Source organism: Cebus imitator, unplaced genomic scaffold (assembly GCF_001604975.1).
Source record: "Cebus imitator isolate Cc_AM_T3 unplaced genomic scaffold, Cebus_imitator-1.0 Scaffold132, whole genome shotgun sequence".
Classification (NCBI taxonomy): Eukaryota; Metazoa; Chordata; class Mammalia; order Primates; family Cebidae; genus Cebus; species Cebus imitator.
Genome location: NW_016107447.1, coordinates 2,000,177 through 2,016,850, shown reverse-complemented (window position 1 = coordinate 2,016,850; position 16,674 = coordinate 2,000,177). Strand labels below are relative to the sequence as shown.

Below are 16,674 nucleotides of genomic sequence, written 5' to 3'. Positions count from 1 at the left end.
AGCTCCAGTCTGGGCAACAGAGCAAGACTCTGTCACAAAAATAAAAAATAAAAAGAGCTGTCACAAATAATGGGCCCACTCTTCCTTTTCACCATCTCCATGAGATAAAGACAAACTTATTATCCCCATTTACAGATGAGGAAACAGAGGCTCAGGGAAGAACAGGGATGGCGCCAAGATCACAGAGCAAGTCCAGGCAGGGGCAGGCTCGACCCCAGACCTCCCACCTCCCACGAGCCAGCAGGAGCCTCAGGTGCATGGCCACCGGCTCTGCCCACCCAGCCCCATGCCCTCCCACCAGAGCGTCCATTTGGCTTTCTCAAAAACGGAAGGGAAGCTCAGAGGGTCAAAGCGGCCCCACCTGCTCCCGGGTGTAACAAACATGAGGTGACAAGAATCAGAGGGGAAATATTTATACACAGCGGTGGGGCTTGGTGAGCACCTGGGAGAATGTTGCACTCAGCCGGGAGCCGCCGCCTGTCATACTGGATTACCTCAAAGACTCCCAAGCCACTTAGTATGCTGGCTCCCCTCTCCCCGAACTTCTGAGTCATCCATTCTGCCCATGCAGACGCTCCTTCCACTGACATTATCTTTAACGTTTTGTAATCATGAAATATTAATGACTGATATTGAATTTAAAGTACAATTTGTGTCTGAATCCTTCGGTGGAAAGGGCAGTTGTAAAGGGACAGTCTTCAAAGAGACTCAGGCGGGGGGGTCTAGGGGAGACTTGGAAAGCCAACACTGGGGGGGGGGAGTGCCAGAGGGGCATCCAGCCACACTCTCAGGCGTCACCCAGCCCTAAGCTGATCTGGAGGGATCATAGCTAGATGTCCAGGACAGCAAAGGGTTAACCAGACTCGCCAGAAGCTTCCCCATCTGGGTCACCCCAGGCCAAGTCACGTCTCACAGCACCCTGCTTTTCCCTTCGTGCCACAGAGCACGTGTTATGATTTACAGATGCATCGGTGTGAGTATTCAGTAAAGATCGCTCTTCCCCGGGAAAGTGTGCCTTCCATGAGGGCAGGGCCTAGTCTATACCTGCAGCACTCACGCAGGCTAGGCACACAGTAGGCATGTGTATCTACTGAATGGACAAATGAACAGGCTTGCCTGCCCAGATGGAAAAACAGGAATGCATGATGGGGAAGAACTGCTTCTATTACGTGATTCCCAGTTGGGTGGGCCTGGACAGGTCACTCTCCATCTTGTCACCTTGGTTTTCTCATCTATAAAATGGTAACAATCATACCTACTTTACTGGGTGGCTGTGACAATGGTAACTATTAATAATAGCAGCTTCCGGCCAGGCGCGGTGGCTCACGCCTGTAATCCCAGCACTTTGGGAGGCCAAGGTGGGTGGATCACCTGAGGTCAGGAGTTTGAGACCAGCCTGGCCAACATGGCGAAACCCCATCTCTACTAAAAATGCAAAAATTAGCCAGGCGTGGTGGTGGGCATCTGTCATCCCAGCTACTTGGGAGGCTGAGACAGGAGAATGCCTCGAACCCAGGAGGCGGAGGTTGCAGTGAGCTGAGACTGTGCCACTGCACTGCAGCCCAGACGACAGACCAAGACTCCATCTCAAAAAACAATAATAATAATAACAGCAGCTTCTGTTTACTTACAGCTTACAGTATGCCAGGCATTGTGCTGAATGCTTTCTATAAAACGTAAATCCCCCAAAGATTAGAAATTATGTGCCTCCAGTGCCTAGCACAGATGCCTTTTGTGTGCCTGACACACAGTAGGCGCTCTTAATAGTCAGAAAAAGAATCCGAGAGGAGAAGGAATGTTGGAGATCATGGCCTCCAGCCCCACACCCATCCTGTTCTGTACCTGGGGAGACAGAGGCCAAGGAAGGGAGTCCTCCATGAGGCTTTCTGACTCCCAGTCTGTGCCTCTCAGAAGGACCATAGAGGGGGCCCGAGGAGGCTGGAGGAAGAGGCAGGGATGGAATATGAAGGTGGCGGTGGCGTCTGAGCAGAGAGTGCTCAGTTTCTCCTGCACACACGCACCAGCCATGTACCCCCAGCCAGTGTCTTCTGGGGCCTCCTGTCACCCACCCCAGCCTGGGCCGGGCTCTGGGACTTGGTGATGAACGAGGCTTGACCACTGACCTAGAGTTCACAGGGGGCTGGGAGAGACTTCTGGGCTCAAGCAGTCCTCCCGCCTTGGCCTCCCAAACCAAAGCAACACAGAGTGACAGTCATGAGGTCACGGCGATTCCTAAGGACCAGGGAGAGACTTGCCCTTTCCGTGAGCCTGTACAGCCATGTACACCAGAGGTGTGTGAATCAGGGCTGGGCTCCTCTTGGACGGGATGACTCCTGGGAGCCTGTGCCACCTAAGTTCCTAACGGACCCTGACAAGAACAAAGATGTTGTGATATCCGTGGGGTCTCAGTAGGACAGCTCAACCAGCAAGGGCCAGAAAACTCTTCCAAGAGGAGGGGACATCTATTTTTTGTTTGCGTGTGTGTGTGTGTGTGTGTGTGTGTGTGTGTGTGTGTGTGTGTTTTGTTTGGTTTTGGTAGAAAGGGGGCTCTCACTATGTTACCCAGGCTGGTGGTTACCCAACTCCTGGGCTCAAGCAATCCTCCCACCTTGGCCTCCCAAACCAAAGCACTGGGATTACAAGCATGAGCACCAGCACCTGGCCGAGAGGACATCTGAGCCGGATTTCAAAGGCCAAGGAAGTTTCTCCCTGGGCAGAAAGGGGATTCGGGTGCTCCAGGCAGAAAGCCCCCTGTGTGCAAAGACCTGGGAACTTGGAAGTCCGAGGCCCATTCTGAGAACAGAGAGGCTGGGTTTGGCCAGGCTCTGGGGCTGGAGGGTGTTGGGAGCAGGTGAGGTAAGGGGAGGGTAAAGAAGCTCACTGGGCCTGTACAGAAAAAGCCTTGATATCCCATGGGGAACCAGATATCTCCTGGAGGTGACAGGTCTTTGAGTAGAAGAGTGGCATGATCAGATGTTTGGTCCCCAATGTTCCCTTGGGTTTGTGGAAAGGGTGGCTTGGAAGGGACAAACGTGGAGTCGGGGGAACAGGCGGGAGGCTGTCAGGCTCAGCTTTGGGCTCAGGGGCCAGGGCAGGGCCAGGGCAGGTGGTTGGGAGCTCCAGGGAAGCTGTCCAGGAGCCAGACATGTCATGGCTCTGCATGGAAGTGGCTGCTTTGAGAGGCAGTGAGCTCCCTGTCACCAGAGGTGTGTAAATCAGGCCTGGGCTCCTCTTGGACAGGATGACTTCTGGGATCCTACGCCACCTTGAGTACCTACCTAATGGAGCCCAACAGGAACAAAGATTTTGTGATATCCGTGGGGCCTCAGCAGGACAGCCCAGAATGTTAGGGACCAGCTGACCCCCTGGGAAAGAAAACTTTCTCCCATCTCCCCTTTGAATTTCAGGGATGTTATAATGTCAGGGTCCCTACTTCACCCAGAGTCTTCCCCCACCCCTGGGAGAAATAAACTTCCTCCTAATAAGGTCAAAGCTTCCAGTTTCCATGTGGAAGCCAAATAGATCATTGAAGTTCCTTCGAGGGACAGAGAAGGGCACCTGAGCCTCCTGTTCCCACTGGAGGGGTGTGGGGACAGGGCAGGGAGTGCAAGGAGTTCACTGCTGGCTGCCCTCACACCCCCTTCCCTGGAGCACCCCCCATCTGCTCGCCCCATGCGCCTCACTGTCCTGGCTGCTTGTCTTGGCGGGCTTGTAATTGGGATGATAAATCTTCCTGCCCAGCTGGCCAGCTCTAATCAGAGCCTGGTGTTTGGATGCAATTTAATTCCCTTGGGGAGGAAGGAGGGGCTGGGGCAACAGTGAGAAGAGGGTCCAAGCTCTGCTTGGTCCCCACCACTGCAAGTGAGAGGGAAGGCGCCTTCTTCGAGCTGATCTCTCTCCTCTCTCCCCCTCCCAATCCCCCCACTCTCCTTCCCACTCCCACTCTGCAGCTTCACTTCTCTTTCTCTGTGACAGCCAAGGAAAACCACAGAATCCTACTCCATTTGTTTTACTGATGAGAAAACCTTGGTCAAGAGAGAGAGAAAGAGAGAGGCAGGAAGAGGGTCCCAGCACTAGACTGCTTCTGAAATGGAGGGGACCCAACCCCTGACACAACAGAGTCAGCTCATCCAAGGAGGTCTCTGTCTCTCCCCTGCACCTCCCCAGCATCCCTCATGGAGCGTGCTCATGGTCAGGGATGCCACAGACACTGGAATCCATTCATTGGACATGTCTTTATTAAGCACCTACTATGTACCATGCAAGCAGTTGCTGTGGATGCAGCAGTAAAGAAAATATACAAAATTTCTGCTCACCTTCTAGAAGAGGAGATAGACAGAGGGTGAGCAAGTTAAATAAAAACAGAGAGTGCTGGGTAAATGCTACAAAGAGGAGTAAGGCAGGGAAGCAGTGTCTGGTAGGATGGCAAAGGGCGAATGGAAATAAGGTCTTTAGGGAAGGCCTCTCCGAGAAGAAATCTGGGCGAAGACTTGAAGGAGGTAAAGGAGCGAACTTGGAGCAGAGCAACAGAGGGAGAGAAGGGTAGCGAGGAGGCCAGGGAGGCCACAGCAGGATGATCACAGGGGCCTTGTGGGCATGGGGGACTTGGGCTTATCCTCGGATCACCCAGAACCAAGAGCAATCAAGGAAAGCTTCCTGGAGGAAGCAGGGGCATTTATTTGGGGCCTTGAAGGCAAAATGGATCCTGACAGCTAAAGACATGAAAGGCAACCCCATGTGGTACTTTAAAAATCCTCCTTTAAACCAGACCAGGTTTGAGTCCCAGCTCCTATGAGACCTTGGGCCGCCCCTCTGAGATCGTTTCCTCATCAGTGAAACAGGAACAATACCAGTCTCTGCCTCCCACCATGGCTGGCAGGATGAAACGGTGCCACCCAGACCCTGGTCTTTGGCAGGTGCTTAATATGCGTTTGTTGCCATTCTTCCAGGGAGGAGCACATTCCTAGGAGTGTCCTAACAGGGGCACGAAGCCAGGCCCCGTCTCCTCTTCCCTTCCCACCAGCCCCCAGCCCTGTCCCCACGCTCACTCAGATTGGTCGGATGTCAAATGAGTAACTGTACTAGGGGCTGGGATCCTCCTTGGAAGAGATCCAAAGTCTCATTATCCACAGCCTCCCCTCCCACCCCAGGGCCTTCGCATGTGCCGATCCCACTGCCTGAGATAATCTTTCCTTTCTCATCCCCCTTGCACAATTACTTCCCAGTCAGGACTCAGCAGGACTCAGCAGAAATGTCACTTAGTCCAGGAAAACATCCTGCCTGCCACCAGCCAAGACCCCCTGCTCCAAGCTCTCACAGCTCCTGAACTTTTTTCCCTCAGCTCTTCTCACAGTCTGGAGTAATCTCTGTCCCTGCCACCAGACCGAGACCATGCTGTCTTATTCATTGTGTGTCCTTGGTACAAAGGAGATGCTTGATCCACAACTGTCAGCAAAAAGCACAGGTCTCAGTTCCAGATTGTCCAGTCCAATCCCCCATCCATTGCACAGAAGAAACTCTGAGGCCCAGCGGAGGCCAGAGACCTGCCCCACTCCACAGCAGTTCTCCTGTCCCAAGTTTGGTCTCTCCCCGAGGCATCCTGAGCTGCCCAGCCTCTTCAGGCCTCTCAGACCCCCAGGGGCTTCACCTGCCACCTCCCGGATTAATGGTGAGGCAGCTCAAGGAGGAAGCACCGGGCCAAAGCACGTTTAATTTTAATTTAGGAATCGGTTAAGGCTGCAGGCCTGCTCAGCCCTGGGCTGTCAATCAGCCTTCCTCAAGGCTGCATCAATTAGTTTAAAAATATTGAATGTAATTTTGCCTGACACAACATATTGCAGCTACTGCAAAATATAATTTATTTTAGAAGAAGAAATAATTAAACTAATTTGCATGTCAGTCAGCTGAACTGAAAAGCCAAGAGGGGAGGGCTGTGGGGGACCCAGTCCTTGGAGGAGGCACCTGCCACTGGCCATTGTGTGGGAGCCGCTTGGGCCCAGGTCTGAGCCGCAGCTGCCACTGAACGGACAGATGCTCAGGCAGCAGGAGGGCCCCTGATGTTGTATCAGGACCAAGCAGTGAACGTGGAGTCGGGAGGTTTCGGACCCAGCCCCAGCTCTGCTGCTGACTCACCTGGGGCTGTGAGGAAAACCCTTTCCCCTCCGTGGGCCTCAGTTTCCTCATCCAGAAAGTGGGATTAACAAGCCCTTCTTCAACGGTTATTTCAAAGACCACCTGAGGTCATAATAAGAGAGGGTGTTGTGAACTGGAAGATCCTGCACAGGAGGTCAAGCTTAATCAACTGATGGGTTCCTTGTTTTATCCTAGAAACATTTAAGGTGGCAAAAATTGGATTATTTTTAATTCTTATAAATGATACTAACTGCGACAGGAGGGGTTTGGAGGAAGCCAGCCAGGCTGGATCCCCCACCTCCCAGTCACCCTAGGGTGGTGGTTTACAAACCTTGCTACAGGTATTCCCTGGAGCTGTTAAAAAAACACATCCATGAGCAAGCCTTGGGTGTCGGTGTTGTTTAAAGGCTTCCCAGGTGATTGTAATGTAGCCATGCTGGAGACACACTGCCACAAAGGCAATGGCAGTGGCAATGGGTGCTGACCTGGGGCCAGCCCATGAGCTCTGAGCTTCCAGGCTAGCCCCAAATTCAGGAGTTCCTAAAATAAGTTCTGCAGATGGCAACTTTGGCAATTCAGAGGTCACTCAACTGCCCACCGCTTAGGTCTGAGACTCTCACTCATGCCAAGCACATTAGGGCTTTCCCACAAGGTGACCTGTGACATTTTAGAAGAAGGGGTAGGAGAGGCCCAGCATAGCCCAAAGCAAAGGTGCTATAATAGGGGTCTCATCCACAGTGAGACCAGCACTCCGGGAGGGATCACCCACTCAGCTGTCCCTCCTGCTCTACCTTCGATATGGCCCGTAGGACCCCGTCTCTCCCTCCAGCCCCTGCACCCCCACCACCCTCCACTGCAGGGGAAAGTGCCCTGCAGGAACACTAGGCCCTGGCCGCCCCCTCTACTCTCCCTCTGCCTCTGCTGGGAGAGAGAGGCGCCTGTTCCTGGCTGTGGGCCTCACCTCCCTCCTCCCAAAACCACCCGCCGTCTGTCTGTTGAAATTCTCCGGCAACGCACTCTTAAAAATAACGGTTCACCCGGCATTCCCAGTCACGACTCCCATCTCTCGCCCCAGAAAAGCCCCCTCTAATCACTGGAGTGGCAGATCTGGGTGAGCTGAGAAGATAATGTGCCCCTGGCTAAGAGGAACTCCAGAGAGAAGCCGGGGTCTCAGTTAATTAAGAACGCAGCCCCTTCCTTTTCCTGACCGACCCCCCAGGAGGTGGCTGCACCCGCCCTCCTATCTCTGTTCCTCTCTTTATCAACACGTGAGCAGCTGCCGTCTGCACACAGCGGACCCCAAGTTCACAGCAGGAGGCAATCGACTAGTCCCACTCCCTGGGAAACTGATGGGGAGCCTGGATGCCTGGAAGCTTTCAGGCTGTCCCTAAGAGCGCTCCCTGCCAGCCCAGCCAGAGATCCCCATCTTGCAAGTCACTGCTTGGAAGTGAGGTGTGGTTTCCTCCCCCAGGAGATGTTACTGAGGTCACTGGCAGGTGGAACGTGTCAGTATTGGACATGTGGCCGAGATAGCAGAGGATGGGGCACCAGAGGGCACTGAGAGGTCTGAGCTGGTCGGGGGTTAGAAAGCACCAACATTCAGGGCACTGTTCAGACAGGACAGGCTGGGATAAAGTATTCCACATCCTAGAGTTATTTAATGTCATTGCTGATAAGACCTTTTGAGGATGTCTGTTTATTTACAAACGCTCATACAGCACTTGCTGTGTGTTGTACACACAGTTTTAAATGCCCTGCAGATATTAACTCAATCTGTCTCTTCACCCGGCTCTTAACCCATTTATGCCTGAGGTTGCAATTTTTTGAATTTTCGCAATCAGACCTTGGCGATGACCTTGAGCAGTAAGATATACCTTTCACATGCTCAGCGTTCCAATAATGGAACACTAGGTATAAATGAGTCAGTATTAGACCCATTTTGCAGGTGAGAAAATTGAGGCACAGAGAGGTCAAATGACATGGCTCATATTATGCAGACATAAAGTGGCAGAGCTGGAATCAGAACTACCCAGCATTGCTCATAATCGCTACGCCCTCTGTTCATTTTCCAGGTGTGGAAACTGATGTCAGAGAAGGCAGGGTCTTACCCAAGACCAAACACTGGGTCAGGGACACAACCATGCTTGGAATTCAAGCCTCCTGCAGTCTCAATCCTTCCAGGCTTCATTCATTCATTTATTCATTCAGCAAATATTAATGTATTCAAATTGACCTGGAGCATATCCCATACTGCTGGTAACCCAGAGATAAATATGACAGGGACCATGACCTTGAAGACATCCCAACTAGGAGGGGTGAGGACATCATAGTTTTGCTGGCCAAGATCTACCTCCTTGGACTTGTCTGGCGCTTTTAGGATCAGGTCTCGAGAAAAGAGAGGTTTTGGAGTTTAGTTGCCAGCTGACCCATGTCTCGAAAGCATCCCATGTTTTAGTTTCTCCTTTGCAATATGGGGATAGAAATTGTACCAAACCACAGGATTTCTGCAGGGATACTTCAAATAATGGTTGTAGCTGCTCCACATGCATGCTGTGTGCTCTGTGGTGGTGGGGCGGGGGTGCGGGGGATGGCAGTGGTGATGACAGTGTTGTTGGGGGCCAGGGATGTGATGGTGATATTGGTGATTACGATGGGGCGATGGGGTAACAGGTGGGCTGGTGATGGTGGTTGTGGTGACTATGGAAAAGATGGTGGTGGTATTGGTGATGATGACGGTGATGGTCATACTGGTGATGGTGATGGGGTTGGTATTCTTTGTGGTAAAGATGATGAGTGTAGTACTAGAGGATGTGGTTCCGGTGGTGGTGGTGCTAATTCTAATGGTGATGGCAGTGATGGTGATGACCTGATGGTGATGGTAGCGATGGCAGTGGTGATGGCAGCAGTGTCAGGATGATGATGGTGGAACTGATAGTTATGTTGGTAGACGCACTGACGATAATGCCTATGGTGGTATTGGTAATGGCTTAATGATGGCAATGGTAATAGTAACAGTGGCGGTGACGGCAAAGGCAGCCATCGTGGAGACAGTGATGGTGGTGTTGATGCTGACAGTGGTGATGCTGTTGGTGATGGCAATGGGTGCTACTGGCGATTGTGGTGGTAAGGGTTGTAGTGGTAATACCAATGGTGCCAAGGCTGGTGGTAATGGTGGTGATGGTCACAATGATGATTACTCAACTTATGCCCAAATGTTCCCAGTTCCGGTGCTTATACCAACTTGGTTAACCCACAAATCTCTCAGTGTGACCCCACTGCCCACTATTGTCCTTGTAGTAGAGAAGAGGTTATCTAGTTCTCACATTTGATGCCTCTCCCCTGCTCCTGTGCTCTCATTGCAGACAATCATGCCCAGCTATCCCGGGCATCCCTGAGGATCCGAATCCTGGATGTGAACGACAATCCCCCAGAACTGGCCACACCCTACGAGGCAGCTGTATGCGAGGATGCCAAGCCAGGCCAGGTACCCCTGTGGGGCTGGGGCTGGGGATTGCCTCCAGGACTGGCCAGCGGCACCCTCTACCTGGGCCCAGACTGGTCTCAGCCTCACCACTAGCCCCCTATCCCCTCCTCGCCCCTCAGCTCATCCAGACCATCAGCGTGGTGGACAGAGACGAGCCCCAAGGCGGGCACCGCTTCTATTTCCGCCTGGTGCCTGAAGCTCCCAGCAACCCTCATTTCTCTCTGCTTGACATCCAAGGTGAGCCTCCAAATCCTAGGATGCAAGGAGGGAGGGGCACAGTCTCCCTGCCCTGTTCCCGTATTATAGACAGAGGGAAGGAGGCATCCACAGGGCCTGTGTTGGATCTAAGATCACATGGAAAGTCTGGGCCAAGCTGGAGCTGCTACCCAGCCCGCTAGCCAAACACAAGCAGGGTGTGGGCTGGTGGAGTGGAGGAGGGCGTCCCAAAGATGAGAAATGGCAGATGGGAAGACATAGACAGGAATAAATGAGGAGTGGTTGTGCCAGAGTCCAGGGTGGAAAGAGCCCCCGTTCTGAGTGAAGACTGAACCAAGCCACATGCACCCCGACCCTGAAGGTTTTGGGTTTTTTATTTGATTTTTTTTGAGACAGGGTCTCCCTCTGTCACCCAGGCTGGAGTGCAGTGGCCCGTTGCCACATCCACCTCCCGGGACAAGCAATCCTCTTACCTCAGCCTTCCAAGTAGCTGGGACTACAGGCATGTGCCACCATGACCAGCTAATTTTTGTATTTTTTGTAAAGACAGGATTTTTGCTGTATTGCCCAGACTAGTCTTGAACTCCCAGGCTCAAGCTATTGGCCTGCCTTCGCCTCCCAAAGTGCTGGGATTACGGATGTGAGCCACTGTGCCCAGCCCACGATGCAGTTTAAAAACTGCTTTATTCCACTCACGTTCCTTTTTTGGTTTTTGGAATTGTTCTTAAAACAAGGTCTCGCTTTGTCACCAGGCAGCAGTGCAGTGGTGCAATCATAGCTCACTGCAGCCTTGAACTCCTAGGGTCAAACAGTCCTCCTGCGTCAGCCTCCCGAGTAGCTGGCACTACAGGTGCACACCATCATAGCTGGCTAATTTTTTTATTTTTTGTAGAAATGGGGTCTTGCTGTGTTGTCCAGGCTGGTTTCAAGCTCCTGGGCTCAAACAATCCTCCTACCGTGGCCTCCCAAAGAGCTGGGATTACAGGCGTGAGACACCACACCAGACCCACTCACATTTCTCTCTGCATCCTCACAGCCAGTGAGGTAGTTTTCTGACCCCTGTCCCCATTTTGCAGGTGATGAAACTGAAACTCTAAGAGGGAAAGAGCCCTTCCCAGGGTCATAGAGGGCCCCGGTGGTGTGGGTAGGATTCAACGCACCTCCATCTCAGGTCCAGGGTGCCTCCTCCCTAAGCACACTACCTGGAAAGCAAACTGCCCCACCCCACCTGAGTCCACTGTGAGACTCCCCTCTTCTGGCTCCCATGAGTTCCTCATGATGTTCACGTTTGAACCTTTAAGGAATAGACTGAGGGAAGGGGCAGTCACCAGACCGGAAATAAGACAGCAGGCTCAGCGAAGGGTGCTCTATACAACCCTAGCAAGCGCTTGGTCCTCTCAGGGTGCTTTTATGTTGTTGTTGTTGGTTTTGTTTTTTGGAGTGTTTTTTGTTGTTGTTGTTGTTGTTGTTTTATTTTTTTGAGACGGCGTCTCATTCTGTCGCCCAGGCTGGAATGCAGTGGCTTGATCTCAGCTCACTGCAACCTCCACCTTCCCTGGTCAAGAGATTCTCCTGCCTCATTCTCCCGAGTAGCTGGGGTTACAGGCACACACCACCATCCCCGGCTAATTTTTGTATTTTTAATAGAGACAGGGCTTCACCATGTTGGCCAGGCTGGTCTCGAACTCCTGACTTCAGGTGATCCACCCGCCTTGGCCTCCCAAAGTGCTGGGGCGCCTGTTCCTCTCTAAGCCTCAGTTTCATCATCTAGAATGGGATAATAACACCTTCTGCCTTGGGCAGCTAGGTAGCCCCAGTAAGATAAGGGCCACCAAGATATAGTGTTAATACCTAGAAATGTCAATTTCTACATTCAGCAATTATTTATTGAGCAATTATTGAGACACAAAGCCTCTGTGTCAGGGTCTGCTCTGGGTCCTGGCAATCCAATAGCAAACACAACAAAACCTAGTCTATATTCTAGTGAGGTGAGACAGAAATTACGTAAACGAAAAAGTATGTTGGGATGATAAGTGGCTGGGGTGAGGGAATAATGCAATCTCCACAAGGGTCTGGACTTGACTTTGTTCAACCCTGGGTACCTGGAGCAGGGCTTGGCACATAGCAGGTGTTTGATAAAACGTGTTTGATGAAACAGTGAAAAGTAAAGCAGGGGCTGGGCATGGTGGCTCACATCGGTAATCCCAGCACTTTGGGAGGCTGAGTTGGGGGAGATCGCTTGAGGTCAGGAGTTCAAGATCAGCCTGGCCAACATGGTGGAACGCTGTCTCTACTGAAAATACAAAAATTAGTTGGGTGTGGTGGCAACCTGTAATCCCAGCTACTCTGGAGGCTGAGGCAGGAGAATCGCTTGAACCCAAGAGGTAGAGGTTGCAGTGAAGTGAGATCATACCATTGCACTTCAGCCTGGGCAACAGGAGCAGCACTCCATCTCAAAAAAACAGGGGGAAGAAAACAGGGTAAGAGGAGGAGCTATATTCTTAAATAGTATAGGCTGGGAAGGCCTCTCCGAGGGATCTATAGTGTGAAGGGATCTAAAGGATATGAGAGAAAATGACCATCCCAGTGAAAGAAACAGAAAGTGCGAAGGCCCTGCGATGGGCAGGACTGGGGCAGTCTAAGAACAGAGGAGACCTGCATGGTTAGCGTGAATAAGGAACAAGACTGAGAGGAGACGTGGTCAGCCAGATCACGTGGCGTCCTTCTGGCCTTGGAACAGGTCTGGGATCCTTGTCAGGGCCTTTACACACCCACACCCCAATGCGAGAGGCCTTAGTGTCCTCTGAAGCCAGACCTATCTCCATCCCTGGGAGTCCTGTTAAAAATATGTAAGGCTCGTGCCTATAACCCCAGCACTCTGGGAGGCCAAGGCAGGAGGATCCCTTGAGGCCAGGAGTTTAAGAATAGCCTGGGCAACACAGTGAAAACCCATCTCTTTAAAAAAAAATTAATTAGCTGGGTGTGGTGGTGCACACCTGTAGTCCCAGCTACTCAGGAGGCTGAGGCAGGAGGATCGCTTAAGCCTAGGAGTTTGAGGCTCCATTGAGCATGATTGCACCACTGCACTCCAGCCTGGGAGACAGAGTGTGACCTTGTCTCAGTCAATCAATAAATAAAAATAAATAATGAAAAATAATAAACATATTTAACAACCAGTACAGCTCAGCTAGTCAATCAGAAAGGACGCTGGCCAAAACCTGGAGCAGGACCCCGGAAACCCTGCGTCGCCAGGCACTAACTCCTTCGTGGCTTGATTGTGTCAAAGTTGGGAGGATGCCGGGGGAAAGGCTGAGGCAGCAGGGAGGGACTTGGGAGGCGCAGAGTCAACAGCTATTTAAACCTTTTTTGGAAGTATTTCAATATTTTAACAACTGGTACGTTCCTGCCTACTCATTATTCCAGTAGTATCCTGAGCTGGTCACAGAAAACACAGCTAGCCTTGGCTCAACTCTGCCAAGTTCACATCTTTCCAACCCAAGGGGCCTGAGATTCTGCCTCAGTTGCTTTTGTTTAGCTGGGGGGCCACCAGACCTGCCATCCAGAGTGCCACCTGGTGTAAGCTCCGGGGACAAGGTGGCAGCAGCACGCTGAGGTCACAGCAGCCGTGGAAGTCCTCCTCCTCCAGTCCCTCAGCCCCTTCCCACTACTTGCCAAGCCCCCTCCTCCTCACTGTATAAATATCCTAGGTGACAAACGGCTACCCCAACCCATCTGTTTCTTTGTACAAATGTGTAGCCAGTTTGGAAACGTGATTTATAAATATTGCCTTTGCAGCCAGGGATTGACACTGATGTATGTCAGGCCAGATGGATGGATGCAGCACTGGGCACAGATCCCACCTAGAAGGGTGGGGTAGGGGGCTGGGGTGGCCAGCGGCTTCCCCAGCAGAAGCCAGCTGCTGCCTAGGAGGGCAGCTTGATATATTCAGTGATGATGCCTGGGGATTCCCCTTCATGGGATGGAGGAGTGGTGGGGACCAGAGTTCCCAAAACATATGGTCCCATGGCCCGAGACAGCAACCCTGAGAGACAAACATCCCTGTTCTTGCTTGGCAATCTGAGGCTGAGCCGGAGCCAGCCGCTCATTTCTCAAATCTTCCTACATCTCTGTGCCTCCACTGCTACTATTATCACACACCTAAAACACACGAGAGCTTCCTGGCTGTTCTTCCACATCAGCTCCTGCATTTTAGATGATAAGCTCTGTCAACTAGAACACAGGCCCAGCAAGGACAGGGATCACATCCATCTCACCCACTGCAGTGTTCCCAAGGGCTGGGATCGTCCTGATAGAGAGATGGTGCCCAATTCCTACTTGCTGTTGAATGAATGGGTTTGTCACTAGATCACTTCTTTGCTTAAAACCCATCAATCAATGACCTCCTGTTGCTTTTAAGAAAATTACCCAAATTCTGGCCAGGAGTGGTGGCTCACGCCTGTAATCCCAGCACTTTAGGAGGCCAAGGCGGGCAGATCACTTGAGGCCAGGAGTTTGAGACCAGCCTGGGCAACATGCTGAAACCCAGTCTCTGCTAAAAAGTACAAAAATTAGCTGGGTGTGGTGACAGACACCGATAATCCCAGCAATTCCAGAGACTGAGGCAGGAGAATCGCTTGAACCCACAGGTAGAGGTTGCAGTGAGCCGAGATTGTGCCACTGCACTCCAACCTGGGCAACAGAGCTAGATTCCGTCTAAAAAAAAAAAAAAAAAAAAAAAAAAGGAAGAAAGGAAAAGAAAATGACCCAAATTCCTTACCACAGCCTCCCAGGCCTCCCACAGTGAGCACCGGTCGCCTCCTCCAGCCTCATCTTGACTCGTCATGGCTATTACCCTCATCCCTCCAGCCACAAAGGCCTGAGTGTCCCTGAATGTGTTATGCTTCTTCCAGCCCCAGGGCCTTTGCATGCACTGTTCCCTCTCCCTGCAGTCATCGTTCAGGCTCAGGAATCATATCACTTCTTCCAAGAAGCTCTCCCCAACCTCCTCAACTGGCTCAGGTCCTCTATTATGTGCTCTTCCTATATTCTTCCTTCGCAGCACTCACCATCGTTTGTAATTGTAGACTAAATTGGGGGCTTATTTGATTAGCATTGTTTCTCACACTGAAATATGAGCTCCGATCTAGGACCAGCCGTGAGCTGGCTTAGCTCTCTATTGTTCTCTCACAGTGAATAGCATGGTGCCTAGCACATAGTAGTTAATAAAGATTTGTTGGATGGAGGCCAGGCATAGTGGCTCACACCTGTAATCCCAGCACTTTGGGAGGCCAAGGCAAGAGGAGCCCAGGAGTTTGAGACCAGCCTAGACAATATAATGAGACCTCATCAGTACATCAAAAAAACCTTTAGATTTTTTTTTTTAATTAGCTGCACATGGTGGTGTGCCCCTGTAGTCCTGGCTGCTCAGGAGCCTAAAGCGGGAGGATTGCTTGAGCTTGGGAGGTGGAGGTCACAGTGAGCTGAGGTCACACCACTGCACTCCAGCCTGGGTGACAGAGCGAGACCGTGTCTCAAGAAAAAAAAAAAAAGATTTGTTGGATGGATGGAAGAAAGGAAGAGTACTTTCACTGGAAAAATTCAGACAAGTCACTCGTCTCTGAGCCACAATTTCCATATATACAAAATGGGAATGATGCCACAACTCCTAATGGGTTGTGAGGATTAAGCATTACTATGTATTTAAAATATGCAGAGAGTCCTTGATGCATAAAAAATATACATGCAAATGGGTCCCATGCCATTCCCTCTTTCCCCATCTTGCCCTCCAGCCTTCTTTCTTCCCCAGTGGAAGGCAGATTTTTCAATCCAGTGGGGTTGATGCACCCTTAGCAGGAGAGCTAGAGTTCAAGCCTGAATGTCGCTAGTTTGAACTGTCGAACTTGGCTCAACCTTGCCAAGTTCACAAAGCTTTCCAACCCAAAGAGCCCAAGATTCTGCCTCAATTGCTTCTGTTTCACTGGGATGGCCACCAGAGCTGCCATCCAGTGTGACTACCCCGTGTAAGCTCTGGGGACAGGGTGGCAGCAGTGACCTGAGGAGGTGACCCAAGACCACCAGTTCTCCCAAAAGCTGTTTCATTCAAGGATCACTCTTCAAGACTGGCTCCATGCCAGCCGTGGCCAGCCATGCAGTGGAGAAACAGGCGCACACTAACTTAACACAACGTGACAAGTGCTGGAACAGAGCTGTGCATGGCACCTGCGTAGTCAGAGCAGGGAGGGGGGAGCCATAAATCCTTCCTTCCCAGGGAAGCGGAGAAAGGAGGCCACAAGAAAGGAGGTGACATTTAGCTAGAGCATGACGGATGAGGAATTTGCCCAGGCAGGAAGGTGAAGAGGGTGTTCCAGATAGTGGGAACTTTACAAGCAAAGGCAGGGCGGCCTAGAGGGAGCCAGCAGCGGGTGCAGGACAGGGAAGATGGGGGCGGAGTCTGAAAAAATTTTAACCAGCATTTATTAAGCATTTCTTTGGGCTGGGAACTTTTCTAAGGGTTATGTGTGAATTATACCATTTAATTCTCACACCTGTGTGATACCCTTTCTGAGTTTACAGATGGTAAGCTGAAGCTTAGCGAAGCTCAGTGGGGCTGGGTGCGGTGGCTCATGCCTATAATCCCCGAATTTGGGGAGGCCAAGGTGGGCAGATCACAAGGTCAGGAGTTCAAGACCAGCTTGGCCGACATGGTGAAACCCTGTCTCAACTAAAAACACAAAAATTAGCTGGGTGTGGTGGCAGGCACCTTTAGTCCCAGCTACTCAGGAGGCTGAGGCAGGAGAATCCCTTGAACTTAGGAGGCAGAGGTTGTCTGAGATCATGCCACT

The 16,674-nt window shown here is 51.5% G+C and overlaps 1 protein-coding gene across 1 annotated transcript in view; it reads left to right on the top strand.

The window, feature by feature from the left end:
- Positions 1-16,674, top strand: part of CDH22 (cadherin 22) — a 134,970-nt gene that overhangs the window by 112,227 nt on the left and 6,069 nt on the right. The window contains exons 9-10 of the mRNA XM_017541285.2: positions 9,495-9,616; positions 9,736-9,853. Coding sequence (XP_017396774.1) covers positions 9,495-9,616; positions 9,736-9,853 — 240 coding nt within the window. The remainder of the gene's footprint in view (positions 1-9,494; positions 9,617-9,735; positions 9,854-16,674) is intronic.